Source organism: Gasterosteus aculeatus, chromosome 5 (genome assembly GCF_964276395.1).
Source record: "Gasterosteus aculeatus chromosome 5, fGasAcu3.hap1.1, whole genome shotgun sequence".
Lineage (NCBI taxonomy): Eukaryota > Metazoa > Chordata > Actinopteri > Perciformes > Gasterosteidae > Gasterosteus > Gasterosteus aculeatus.
In genome coordinates, this window is record NC_135692.1 from 14,405,285 (window position 1) to 14,417,126 (window position 11,842).

Here is an 11,842-nt window from a genome sequence, read left to right on the forward strand (position 1 = left end):
CCTACCAGCGTTGCTCGTTATGTTGGACAGGAAGTTATGTCACATACGGCAACTATCAAAGCACGTCAGAGGCTTCAAGTGAAACAGGTTCTGTCACGGAGAGGTCACGTAAGGGAAAGACAAAAAGACTCAAAACAAACAAACAGATCCCCTATGATTATTATAAATAAAAAATGCTATTATGAAATGAACTGTAAGGACGTTTTAGGATAACCAGCAGTATACAAATTAGTTCTGTTTTCTAAGACAAAGCAATAGATTTATTTCCAGGTAGCGAGACCTACAGAGATAATGATAGAGTTGTGTTGTATGGAATGCCTTTTGTAGTTAATCGATGTTAAACGGAACCGAATAAACAGGTTTGGGCAGGCTCTCTATATAAATATTCCAACCATAGCAGCGTTTCTATTCAGAAGACAAACACTCCCATCAGAAGTCTCTGCGCTTACCGAAGGCTTCGTCACATCACAGAATGGCCTCCTGGACTGTGGGCTAACTCCTGATCTGTGCCGTCCTCGCGGGACACGGTGAGCTTCACACTGATTCACCAGTTTTATCTCTTTTCAAACCTGTGATTCATTTTGGTGAACAGTATTCACCCGTTTAAAAAAAAAGGAAGAAAAAAAAAAAGAACAACGCGAGACACAGTCCGTCAGGAGGCGCAGCAGTGCCACCATGTGTCCTTAGTTGCGCTTTGTAATGCTCGCTCTCTCTCTCTCTCTCTTACAGCATCAAAGGCTCAGGGTAAGCACCTTCCCTCCTCTTTCATTCCACAGACACACTGTGACGCTCCAACGACATATCGATGGTCACCTGTGGAGCAGCCTTTGGTGTGCTGACACGCGGCCGTCTTTGCTTTGTCAGATTGTGGACAGGCGCCTCGGAACACGAGAGTCGTGGGTGGTGCGAACGCCACAGCCGGGTCGTGGCCCTGGCAGGTCAGCCTGCATTTGGCTTCCGTTAACTTTCACATCTGCGGGGGAACACTGATCAGTTCCCAGTGGGTGCTCACGGCAGCACACTGCATGGTGATGTAAGACGAACTCATAGCAGATTACATTTATGACGCTTATGAATACAAATAATAGGTTAAACTGATGAATAAATAAAAAAACGATTACTCTCGATAGTGTTAGGATCTCTTACTACGATTAATACTTCAATTTATAAATGTATTATTTTGTAGTTCCCTCTTTTTCCTCGATTGAGGAACTCAAATTTACATCCTGGTTGTCTACCTCTGATAAAACCTGGTACAACACGTTTGTCTCGATGACGACTGTTCTTTGATATATCGTCAGACTGACACCTGGTGCGTGGGTCGTCTACTTGGGAAGAGAGACTCAAGCTGGCCCAAACCGCAACGAGGTCAGGAGCACCGTGTCCCAGGTCCTCGTCCATCCGGACTACAACAACACCCTGTTCAACAACGACATCGCCCTGTTGAAGCTCCAAAGTCCCGTCCTATTCAATAACTTCATCAGACCCGTCTGCCTGGCGAGTAACGTCAGCCAGTTCCACACCTCCACCCCCTGCTGGGCCACCGGCTGGGGCAATCTGCGAAGTAACTGTGAGTTCCATCTCTATGTTATTTCCATCACACGTTCAGCGAGTGGGCGCCAGGGCGGCACTGTGAAAACAACAACATCAACGACCGTGAAAAAGTCTTTAAAAAGTGTACGAATGGACACAGCATCTTCTGAGCGTCTCCTCTTTCTCCCACAGTGTCCTTACCGGCATCTCAGCCGCTGCAGGAGGTCCCGGTTCCCGTGGTGGGAGAAAACCAGTGCGCTTGCGGTTACCGGCTGGAAGCAGATGCGAACATCACCAACGAAATGATTTGCGCGGGAGAAGAGAACAGAGGAACATGCCAGGTTAAAATAATAATCCATTGTTGTAATATTTGAAGTCGGGTCGATTATCTTTCTTCCTTAAAAACGCTCAAAGAAACTCAATAGACGGTTAAAATCTCTGATCTCTCTGTTTGAGGCCTTATTAGGTCGAATTAAGTGGTTATTGTTGGGATTTTATATATACTTTTCTGATCAGGTCTTTCAGCACCAGAGAATTTGGGGTCCATTCCATTCCTAGTATCAACTAACCGTTTTGCGCCTCCCTTTACAGGGGGACTCTGGCGGCCCTTTGCAATGCAAACAAGCCTCAAACTGGATCCAGGCGGGCATCACCAGCTTCGGAGTACCGTGTGCCAGGGCCGGTTTCCCTGAAGTTTACGCCAGAGTATCTCAGTTCCAGACTTGGATCACGGAGCAAGTGGCGGGGGCGACCGTCAGCTTTGTGACGTTCAGGTCCAACGGCACCGATGCCGACAACAGCTTTGTGTGCCGCTCTGTAAACGGGACCATAACAGATCCCAACACGGCCTCGTCGGTTGCCCCTGAGCTCACGTTTGTCATCATCATTGCGGCGATGCTCCTGCAGAACACTATGACACAATAGCGCCGTTCTACGCAAAAAACATCTATATTCTTCCTTTCTTGTATTACATCATGTTTGTATTTCTATGCATGGCATCACAGTGATAGTAGTGGCGTTTGCATTGTCAAAGTTTCACCACACAGCGCACTCTTTTGAATGTTTTGGGGATTGCACTTTCCTATTGGCCTAGTTTGAAAAAGGTAACACACACTTTATCACATAGGTTTCAAACATCACCTCTCATTTACACAAAAATCTCCCTTAATATTAAAACAAATTTGCAACAATATCAGTCACAGAAATCCCATTTCCATGCATTGGATTTTGACTGCCCAATGCAAGTGTCATTGACTTGTCAAAGCCACTTCTGCATTTTTTGTAACTTGACGCTTGGAGTCCTGTGACTGTCAAAAATAGCTCACCGATAAAAACGCTATTTACATGAGAAACTATGCAAAGTAGGCCAATTCCTTCTTTTATATCTTCATTTTAATAAATTGTTAGGGAGCAAATACAAATTGTTTGCAGAATGTTGAACCTTTGTTTCTCCCTAATGAGTGTAGTACTTGACTTTACAGGGTTTACAAGGTTTTCTTACAGGGCTTGAACTAAGGGAATCATACGGTTAATGAAGATGAAATGGTACTTTACAGGAAATGACACGCCTTCCTTGGCAATGTGGGGGTTGATTCACTGCTTGGGTACAGAGAATTTAATATTTCTCAACTTTATTTGTATTTATTTTAATTTCTGAACAAAAACAACATTTGCTTGCTTTTAGAAAAGATTAGATGATCCACAGCACATAATTAAAACGCTTAATATTTAAAGCTAAAAAGCAACATCACTTAAAATGATTATGTCCAAGTTACTAGAACTTGTATTATACTGGAAAATGAGAGGGGGTCGGGTTTGGTTTCCAACCTAGATTGGGAGAAACTTTGAACAGCATTTTTCCTTAGAGGGTTATTTGGTTGATGGCAACCTGCCACAAAACCACCAAAAGTAAATCCCTAAAAACATGGTCTCTCTTGATTTACAGATCTTACTTAAGTACAAATAATAACGTTAAACCCTATCAGCGCAAAGTAGCAACAACTCAAATAACAGGCACAAGACGCCTTTGAATTCTCAAAAAACGTCCTGGAATAATATCCAACAAAAATAACAATTTCCACATGCAACCTCAACAATATTGATTTATCAAACATTTTTTGTAATACTTATGGCATTAAATACGGCTAATATTTAACTCTATCTTTATTATCTTAAACAAAATCATCATCCTTAACCTTGCACAAACATAGAAAGAGCCACTCACGGTTTGGCGTCGGTACCGGTGAACCCGTTCGTGCTGACGTTGTCCCACCTTTAACGACAGGTGTCTTATTCCGGCCAATCTGCACCTTTACGCACTCACGCACTTGGAGACGCGCTCCCGATAAACTCCGTGAGGGTTCCGTGCATCGTCAATGGGAATAACCAGTTTTTCATGAAGGTGCAAAAAAAGATAAACAAAAACGACGGAAGATGTGTGTACGTTAATAACAAATCAAGGATTCAAAATGGAGAAAAAAAAAACATAAAATCAGATGATATTTATTCATGAAATATATATCAAAGCAATTTTGACAAACAAACATAAAACATTTGAAATGACCTTCAAATCAGAGAGTAAAAAGTAAATAAATACCCTCAATTGTAAATCCTTTTTTTGTTGTCTGGGTGACTTGACGTGTGGCAGCAAAGTGGTGTCCCATTCATATTTACAGAGCTGCCAACTTTTCAAAAAACCTTGGAGTGAGATTTTGTCGGGGGTGACCAAAATTTTGCCGCGCACGCAGCCACACACGTTGGTGGCTTAAATATCAGGAAATTGGAATTCATTTGGCGTAGTACCCATGTTGTACCCTGCATTCTGGTGGTTTGTGGGGCCCAAAGTCGTTGATAGGGGCGGCCTACTGGAGATGGACAACATTGGTTACATTCTGTGAAGCAAAGACATAGCTGATGGTCCACCCCCAGGACATTTTGGTTTAAGTAGATGTTATTTCATGCATTCTCGTGGATTTTTGGGTGGTATGCCTGAACTTATTCTGATTTATGTTCATCTGCTCATGACTTGTTGGGCCTTCTAGACTTGAGCTGAACATTCAACCAGAAAACTATTGCTGTGCCTCAATGACTGTCTATGTACCACAATATAGCCTAATTAATAGACCTGTGTTTAAGATTAGATTAGCAGCAGTGCTGCTTGTTATGACAGCTGAGTTTACATTCACCACTCAAAATCACACGCACAAACACAACAAATAATTTCTTTCAAGATTTAAAGTTTAAGAGAGTGAGTACTTAATTGAACCACATGTCATTAACATACCTTAGTCTTTGCTCCTCCTGAGTTTCTCCCGCGGTTGTGTCTGTTTGAAAATCTTCTTCTGTTGCTAACTTCGGGACTCTTTGGGGTAAATAGGATGTCTATGCAGCGAATGGGTTTACAGATGCGCTCCTTAGCGCCATCTATTGTCGGGGAGTTTGAAAAGGAACGAACGCGCTTCGGCCCAAAATCAGATTTTTTTTTTTTGCCGTGAGAAATTGGTTGTGTGGCGTGAGTGCGTGTGAAAACATGCAAAAGCGTGTGTCACACGGCGAAACCGTGAGAGTTGGTAGGCCTGTATTTACATAATTTAAATAGACCCGTCATTTCAAGGTACCTCCGGCCTTGGATTCCGCTGCAGGTGCAAGCCCTCCCTCGACTATCTGGATTGAACGGCTGCTGAGCTGACTAGCTAGCTGCTAGCTAGTAAATTGGATGCTATAACTGTCAGCATCTAGCTAGCTGCTGGCTAGTAATCTGGATGCTATAACTGCTAGCTATTAAGTTGGATGCTATAACTGCCAGCATCTAGCTAGGTGCTAGCTAGTGGATTAGATGCTAACTTGTACCATCAAAGCAGAAAAGTTTATCACAATGTGGAGATATATACGTGTCTGCTGTTGGACGACTTGAACACGTCTGACCAAAACAGACCAGCTCAGTTAACACCGGAGTTGTTTGTGAAGGTACAGGTCTTTATTTTTTAAATGTGTACACAAAATACTGTTGTGTGTGTGGCGAAATGGTTCCCTATTCTACCGGCAACGCCACTTGGGATAGGCCCAAGACCTTTTAAAGCACGCGGGTTCGTTTCACTCAACAGGCAAGGGCTCGTGGTTCCCAGGTTACAAAAACATTTTTATTCAATAAATATACATTTCCGTAAAATCTAACATTTCTCACAAAAGAAGAAAAGAAAACTAATCGCTAAGGCCTAATGGTGAGAAGCGCCGGTGAAGGGGAAGGAAAATTAATAGAACAAACTTAGAGAAAACCAAACCAGAGTTCACCCAGTGATAGCACAACAATCCAATGGGACACGACACACGAAGAAGACCACCACCACCCACACCACCGGCGCCACCACCAGCCTACAGCCGCTGGGAAGGATGACAAAAAAAGAAGGTTTACAAGAGGATTAAACCAAAAATTTACAACACAAAACAGAAAAAGAAAATAATTCACATAAAAATCATCCTAATCCCAAACAATTCACGTAACCCAAACAAAAAAAAGAAAATAAATGGAACAAACCAAAAGAAATACAAAATAAACGATTAACTACTCAGCAAAGCAGCAGTCACAGTTGCAGGCAAAGCTGCAGTCAAAGCAGCAGGCAAAGCTGCAGTCAAAGCAGCAGGCAAAGCTGCAGTCAAAGCAGCAGTGGCCCGAATCAACGGAGTGTTGTCACATAAAATCACCCCCGGTGGATTTCAGCCAGCTGATGAGCATTCCCTGTCAATGAACATAGGGTTAGTATTGTCAAGCTACATGTCAAAGACTTTTGGAAGCTAATTTAAAGTCAAGTACCTGTTTCCCAGGTCAAACCTGCACAGGGAGAGGGGGGGGGGGGGGGAGAGAAAAACCCACACGGCAGGAGGACATCTACCTGTGACCACAATAACGTTAGCCACAGAATATCGTTCGGTCTAACACGGAGAGGGAGAACACTTACCACCGGTTGAGAGGACCCAAGAGCAAAAAGGGGGACGGGGCACGGAGCACTCTGTCGCCACTCTGTGCAGACAGACACCCGACCCGGAAATGATGCCTCCGTGGGGCGCGAGAAGGGGGGCAGCCTTTATATAGTACCGCCGCCCTAGTGGTCGGCAGGCGCAGTTAACTGTAGCAGGACAACCCTATTTCCACACTGCTACATTCGCAAAAATGTAGTTCAGCAAAATTAAAGGGTAAATACTTTATTCAACGGTATAGTACAAGCCATTAACTTCACTTGCTGGAATCGGACCTTTGATTTTAAGCCAATATTCTTTAAAAGTGCTGTTTGTTTATAAGCAGTTAGGTGGTGCCTATGAGGCCGTGGCCTTCTCCATGATCAAGTGATAATGGTGGGAAGAAGGTGGAGAGGGGAATAGTGAGTGTCCATGCTTTAATAAGCGTGGTTGGCCACAAACAGTGACTCTGCACCAGCGGTGCTGGCTGCAGAGGAGACATATTTGCCCTGGCAGGCCTGGTTGTTAGCCTGTTGGAGACAAAAACAGAAGTATTACCGAATGCACAATAAGATGTTGAATTCTCATAACAAACTGTACTGCATCTAAGTAACACATCACTAGACTATTTATCTCTCTTCACACATACCAGGGCTCTCTTCATGAACTCCTCCTGGCACGCCTTTCCATTTTCCTTCTTGCCGCCCCAGGCTTTGAGGGCTGAGGCCTGCAGGGCACGGCCATATGAGAAGGTCAGAGCCCAGGGCCTGTGCAGAGGGCACTGGTTCATGGCGTTCAGATTGATGGAAGCCTCCTCCTCACTCTGGCCACCAGACAGGAAGGTAACCCCTGTAGAGGAATAGCATTTCAGTGAATGTCATGCACACACTATGTTCCTCGGCAATGTCAGCAATTGTGTGCATGTCAACAAGAGAGTGTTGTGTGTGTTTACAACTCACCAGGCACTGCGGGAGGAACGGTGCGGCGCAAGGCAGTAACCGTTGCCATGGCAATCTCCTGGTTGCAGGACAACCCTATTTCCACACTGCTACATTCTACCCCCCAGTTCTTGCATCGACGCCCCGCCGATGGACAAATCAATGCACGTGCTATGAATTAGCACCAAGGTCGAAAAAATGCAGAGACTGAATTAGACACGACAGGGGGAGGATTAGCAACAGCCACTTCTCCCACTGGCCGCGGAAGATGGTGAACATTGTTATGGTGGCCGGCAGTTGACCGTGTGGTCCGACGTGGGGCCACGTAGCTGGGGCCAGAACAGCCATCTGGAGAGGCCACCCGAAGTGTCGATGCTCCAACAGGTGGAATCGTCGGCGAGCTACCCCCAGGAGAATCTGGGACAGACGACACCAGCCCTTTGTGTGGAGGTAGAGGATTCAAAGTCGATCTGTTGCAGGGCAAAGCAGAAGGGCGCACAGGGGGAGATTGTTCAAGAACCCACAAGTCATCCTCGTATGACGGCTCATCCGCAGCGGGAGGCTCCTCCACCACCAGGTTGCAAGGAGGGGCACCGTCAAGGGGGTTAACTCCGACCACCGCCTTCAGCGTGTTGCGATGAACCTGCCTGACCTTTGTCGGGTCATCTACTGGCACAATGGTGTACACTGGACCACCTTCCCTGGGTGCCCTCAACACTCGATACCTCACAGAGCTCCAACGGTCCTGGGTCTTATGGGGCCCCCTTGCACTGAAGTCACGCAAGAACACCAACTGACCCTCACCCAATGGCAGGTCCTTAACATGTCTATCATGGGTTTGCTTCCTGCGGTCGGCCGCATGTTGCAAGCGTTCCCTGGCACCTTCAAATGCCACCCGTAGTCGAGCCTGATGCTCCTGCACCCACTCATGGACTCTTCCACCAACTGGACTCTTAACTCTACCCAACAAGAAATCCACCGGAAGCCTAGGGTCCTGACCAAACATTAGGAAAAAGGGGGATTCTCCAGTAGCCTGATGGGGTGTGGTGTTATAACAGTATAACACCTGAGGCAAGCATGCGTTCCAGTCCCGCTTTCGAGTCACCGGCAGTGTGCGCAGCAAGTTGTGGAGGGTTCGGTTGAACCGCTCACACTGACCATTCCCAGCTGGATGGTATGGGGTAGTACGGGTTTTTACAACACCGTACAAACCACAAAGCTGTTGAATGAGGGAACTTCCGAAGTTACGGCCCTGGTCAGAGTGCAACCGGGCAGGGACACCAAACTTGTAAAACCACTCTGCCACCAAAACCTTAGCCACCGTAGGGGCGCGTTGATCTCGGGTGGGTATGGCTATTGTATACTTACTGAAGACATCTGTCATCACCAAGACATTTTCCACCCCATTCTGGGCAGGCTCTAAAGCAGTGTAGTCTATGGCAAGGACTTCGTTAGGGCGGGACGCCAACAGATGGCCCATGTAGCTGCGAGCGGTTGGGTGTACATCTTTAGCAGTTTGACACCTCTCACATGTCTGACACCACTGGACCACATCTGAAGACATGCCAGGCCAATAACACCAAGAACGGAGGAGCGCCAGTGTCCGCTCTACTCCCTGATGACCATGTTCTTGGTGGACTTGGGTCAAAACCTCACTTTTCAGTGTACCAGGAAGCAACAGCTGAAGCACAGCCTCCGCACCATCAGGGCGGAACATCTGGCGATAAAGGATTCCATCCTTCTCGACCAGACGGTCCCACTGGCGAAGGAGAGACAGCGTGGGCCGGGACAACCGTGCCCTTTCTTCGGGGCTGGGACGTCGCTTTGGGTCCCAAAATTCCAACAGCTCCTGGATAACAGGATCAGCCCGCTGAAAGGCACACATCTCAGAGTGGGTGTGTTGTGGCAATGCTACAATGGCAGCTTGGGTCACCTCTATCGGTCTAGCCCCCAAGGCTTGCTGCAAAGGCTGAGGTATCGCAGTACCAGGGAGCATCACTTGGATATCCTGAGGACCTGGGGGATGCTGACGGGAGAGGGCATCAGCATTTTTGTTACTCCTCCCGGATCGATACTTCAATTCGAAGTCGAATGAGGCAAGCTGGGCTGCCCATCGCTGCTCAGTAGCAGCCAATTTAGCAGAGGACAGGTGACTAAGGGGATTGTTGTCAGTATAAACCACACACTTATTGCCCAACAAGTACTCTCTAAATTTATCGGTCATGGCCCACTTGAGGGCCAAAAACTCAAGCTTCATGGAGCTGTAGTTCAACATGTTTCTTTCGGTGGGCCTCAAGCCTCGACTAGCGTAGGCTATCGGTCTTACCTTTCCCGATTGCTCTTGGGAGAGCACAGCTCCCAAACCGCCATGACGCGCATCAACCTCCAAAATGAAGGCGAGGGAAAAATCTGCATAAGCCAGCACCGGTGCAGTGGTGAGCTTAGCTTTCAGTGTTTGGAAGCTCCGTTGACAGTCGTCAGTCTAACACTCAATGAACCCACGCTCAGACCTCTTACCATTCCTAGCATGGCCGACCTCCGCCACAACCTTGTGCAAGGGGGCTGCTAACTCAGCAAAGCCCTCCACAAAACGCCGGTAATAACTGCCGAAACCAAGAAAAGACCGCAGCTCCGAGGCGGTAGTGGGAATCGGCCAATTGGCTACCACTTCAATTTTCCTCGGATCGGTAGAGACACCCTCGGCAGAGATCACATGGCCAAGTAAAGGACCTCCTTCTGAAAGAATGAACATTTACTTAGCTTGGCCTTGAGGCCCTCGGTTTCAAGTCGGCTTAGCACTACTTCTAACCGCTCCAAGTGCTGTTCCACTGTTGAAGAAAACACGACGATATCATCAAGGTATAACAACAGAGACTGGCACTGCTGATCCCCGAAAATACGCTGCATTAGTCTCTGAAAAGTACTGGGGGCATTACAGAGCCCAAAAGGCATCCGGTTCCATTCAAATAGACCAAATGGCGTACAAAAAGCAGTCTTTGCCCGATCTAATTCTGCAACTGGTACTTGGTTATAACCACTGGCCAGGTCCAGGGTAGAGAACCAACAGGCACCAGATAGCGCATCCAGGGACTCTTCTATGCGTGGTAGAGGAAAGGCATCTTTCCTGGTTTTACTATTTAGCTGTCTGTAGTCAACGCACATGCGCAGACTACCATCCTTTTTCTTCACTAACACGATTGGGGAGGCATAGGGGCTGCTGCTCTCCCGGATTACCTCTGATGAGAGCAGCTGATTAATGTGCTCCTTTACCACTTCATACTCCGAAGGTGGAATACGCCTATAGCGTTGCCTGACCGGTGTATCATCAACCAATGGGATGTCGTGGGAGATTAGGTCAGTACAACCCAAATCCCCATCGTGAGCCGAAAAGACAGAGGCGTACTGCCCAAGTAGAGACCTCACCTGACTCTGCTGATCAGCGGGCAAGAACGACAGGTCCATCTCTTCCATCTGGTGTGGTACAGTAGGGGAAACTGTGAGAGGACATGGTCGCCCTATCCGACGGCACCTCAGTCACTCCTGCAGGAAGGCTGATGACATTGACGGGGCCCAGGATGCCAATAACTGTGCGGGGGTGCAGCACAGCCTCAACAGAGCCGACATTAACCACTGGTATGTAGGCTGTGCCCCTAACTACTTGAACCAGGGCAGGAGAAGCAAGCAAGCCACTCGGCAACCCAGACTCCAAGGGCTCAAACAACACTGTGGAGGCAGAGAATTGTTCAGAGCACGTGGCTGCAACGATCTTCATGACGCCACCAGGAATCCGCCAAACCCTTTTACCCCTGACCTTTACTCTTCCTGGGCTATCCTGAGGAACCTCCGCATAATAACACTGCTGCAGTGCTCGCACAATCGGCCCCGGAGCCTCAGAAACACAGGGCTGAGAAAACAAGGTTAGGCCATGCTGCCCAAAGAGCTCTTGGTAGCATTTACGGATGACATTCATGCCCAGAATACCAGGCACTTGAGCCGGAACACCACCAGGGGGATCTTTCACAACCAGAACTCCAGAGTGGGGCATCACCTTGCCACAAAGCTGGCATGAAGACTGGCATGAAGATCCACTGGAAACCACTGCTGCTTTGTCCCCTTAAACCCAAATGCCTACAAGACAGACATTAGTGCACCAACAAAAAAAAACTAAAAACACCCCGGGAACACACGTCCTTGCCGTTAGGAGAGAGAGTCCTGCCAGCAACGCCAAGTGTGGCGAAATGGTTCCCTATTCTACCGGCAACGCCACTTGGGATAGGCCCAAGACCTTTTAAAGCACGCGGGTTCGTTTCACTCAACAGGCAAGGGCTCGTGGTTCCCAGGTTACAAAAACATTTTTATTCAATAAATATACATTTCCGTAAAATCTAACATTTCTCACAAAAGAAGAAAAGAAAACT

General features: G+C 47.2%; 3 protein-coding genes across 7 annotated transcripts in view; 1 reads left to right on the plus strand and 2 right to left on the minus strand.

The window, feature by feature from the left end:
* The window catches only part of LOC120819070 (uncharacterized), a 36,712-nt gene that overhangs the window by 9,723 nt on the left and 15,147 nt on the right, over positions 1 to 11,842 (minus strand). The window contains exon 1 of one of the 5 annotated variants that reach the window (XM_040176140.2): positions 3,758 to 3,928. The exons of 1 other annotated variant lie outside the window; for it this stretch is intronic. The gene's annotated coding sequence lies outside the window, so the exon portion shown is untranslated. Of the gene's footprint in view, positions 1 to 813; positions 831 to 3,757; positions 3,929 to 11,842 lie in introns of those variants that run through there. 3 more of the 5 variants (XM_040176138.2, XM_078103626.1, XM_078103627.1) reach the window with 3 other exon arrangements.
* LOC120819120 (tryptase) lies at positions 396 to 3,167 on the plus strand. The gene is made up of 6 exons (XM_078103641.1): positions 396 to 527; positions 730 to 744; positions 865 to 1,033; positions 1,302 to 1,570; positions 1,726 to 1,874; positions 2,125 to 3,167. Exons 3-6 carry the CDS (start codon positions 1,026 to 1,028, stop codon positions 2,455 to 2,457), a joined length of 759 nt encoding a protein of 252 aa, XP_077959767.1. The 5' UTR covers positions 396 to 527; positions 730 to 744; positions 865 to 1,025; the 3' UTR covers positions 2,458 to 3,167.
* Positions 6,717 to 7,894, minus strand: LOC144408023 (fructose-bisphosphate aldolase A-like). The gene is made up of 3 exons (XM_078103644.1): positions 7,446 to 7,894; positions 7,136 to 7,335; positions 6,717 to 7,016 (listed from the first exon to the last, which is right to left on the minus strand). Exons 1-3 carry the CDS (start codon positions 7,492 to 7,494, stop codon positions 6,924 to 6,926), a joined length of 342 nt encoding a protein of 113 aa, XP_077959770.1. The 5' UTR covers positions 7,495 to 7,894; the 3' UTR covers positions 6,717 to 6,923.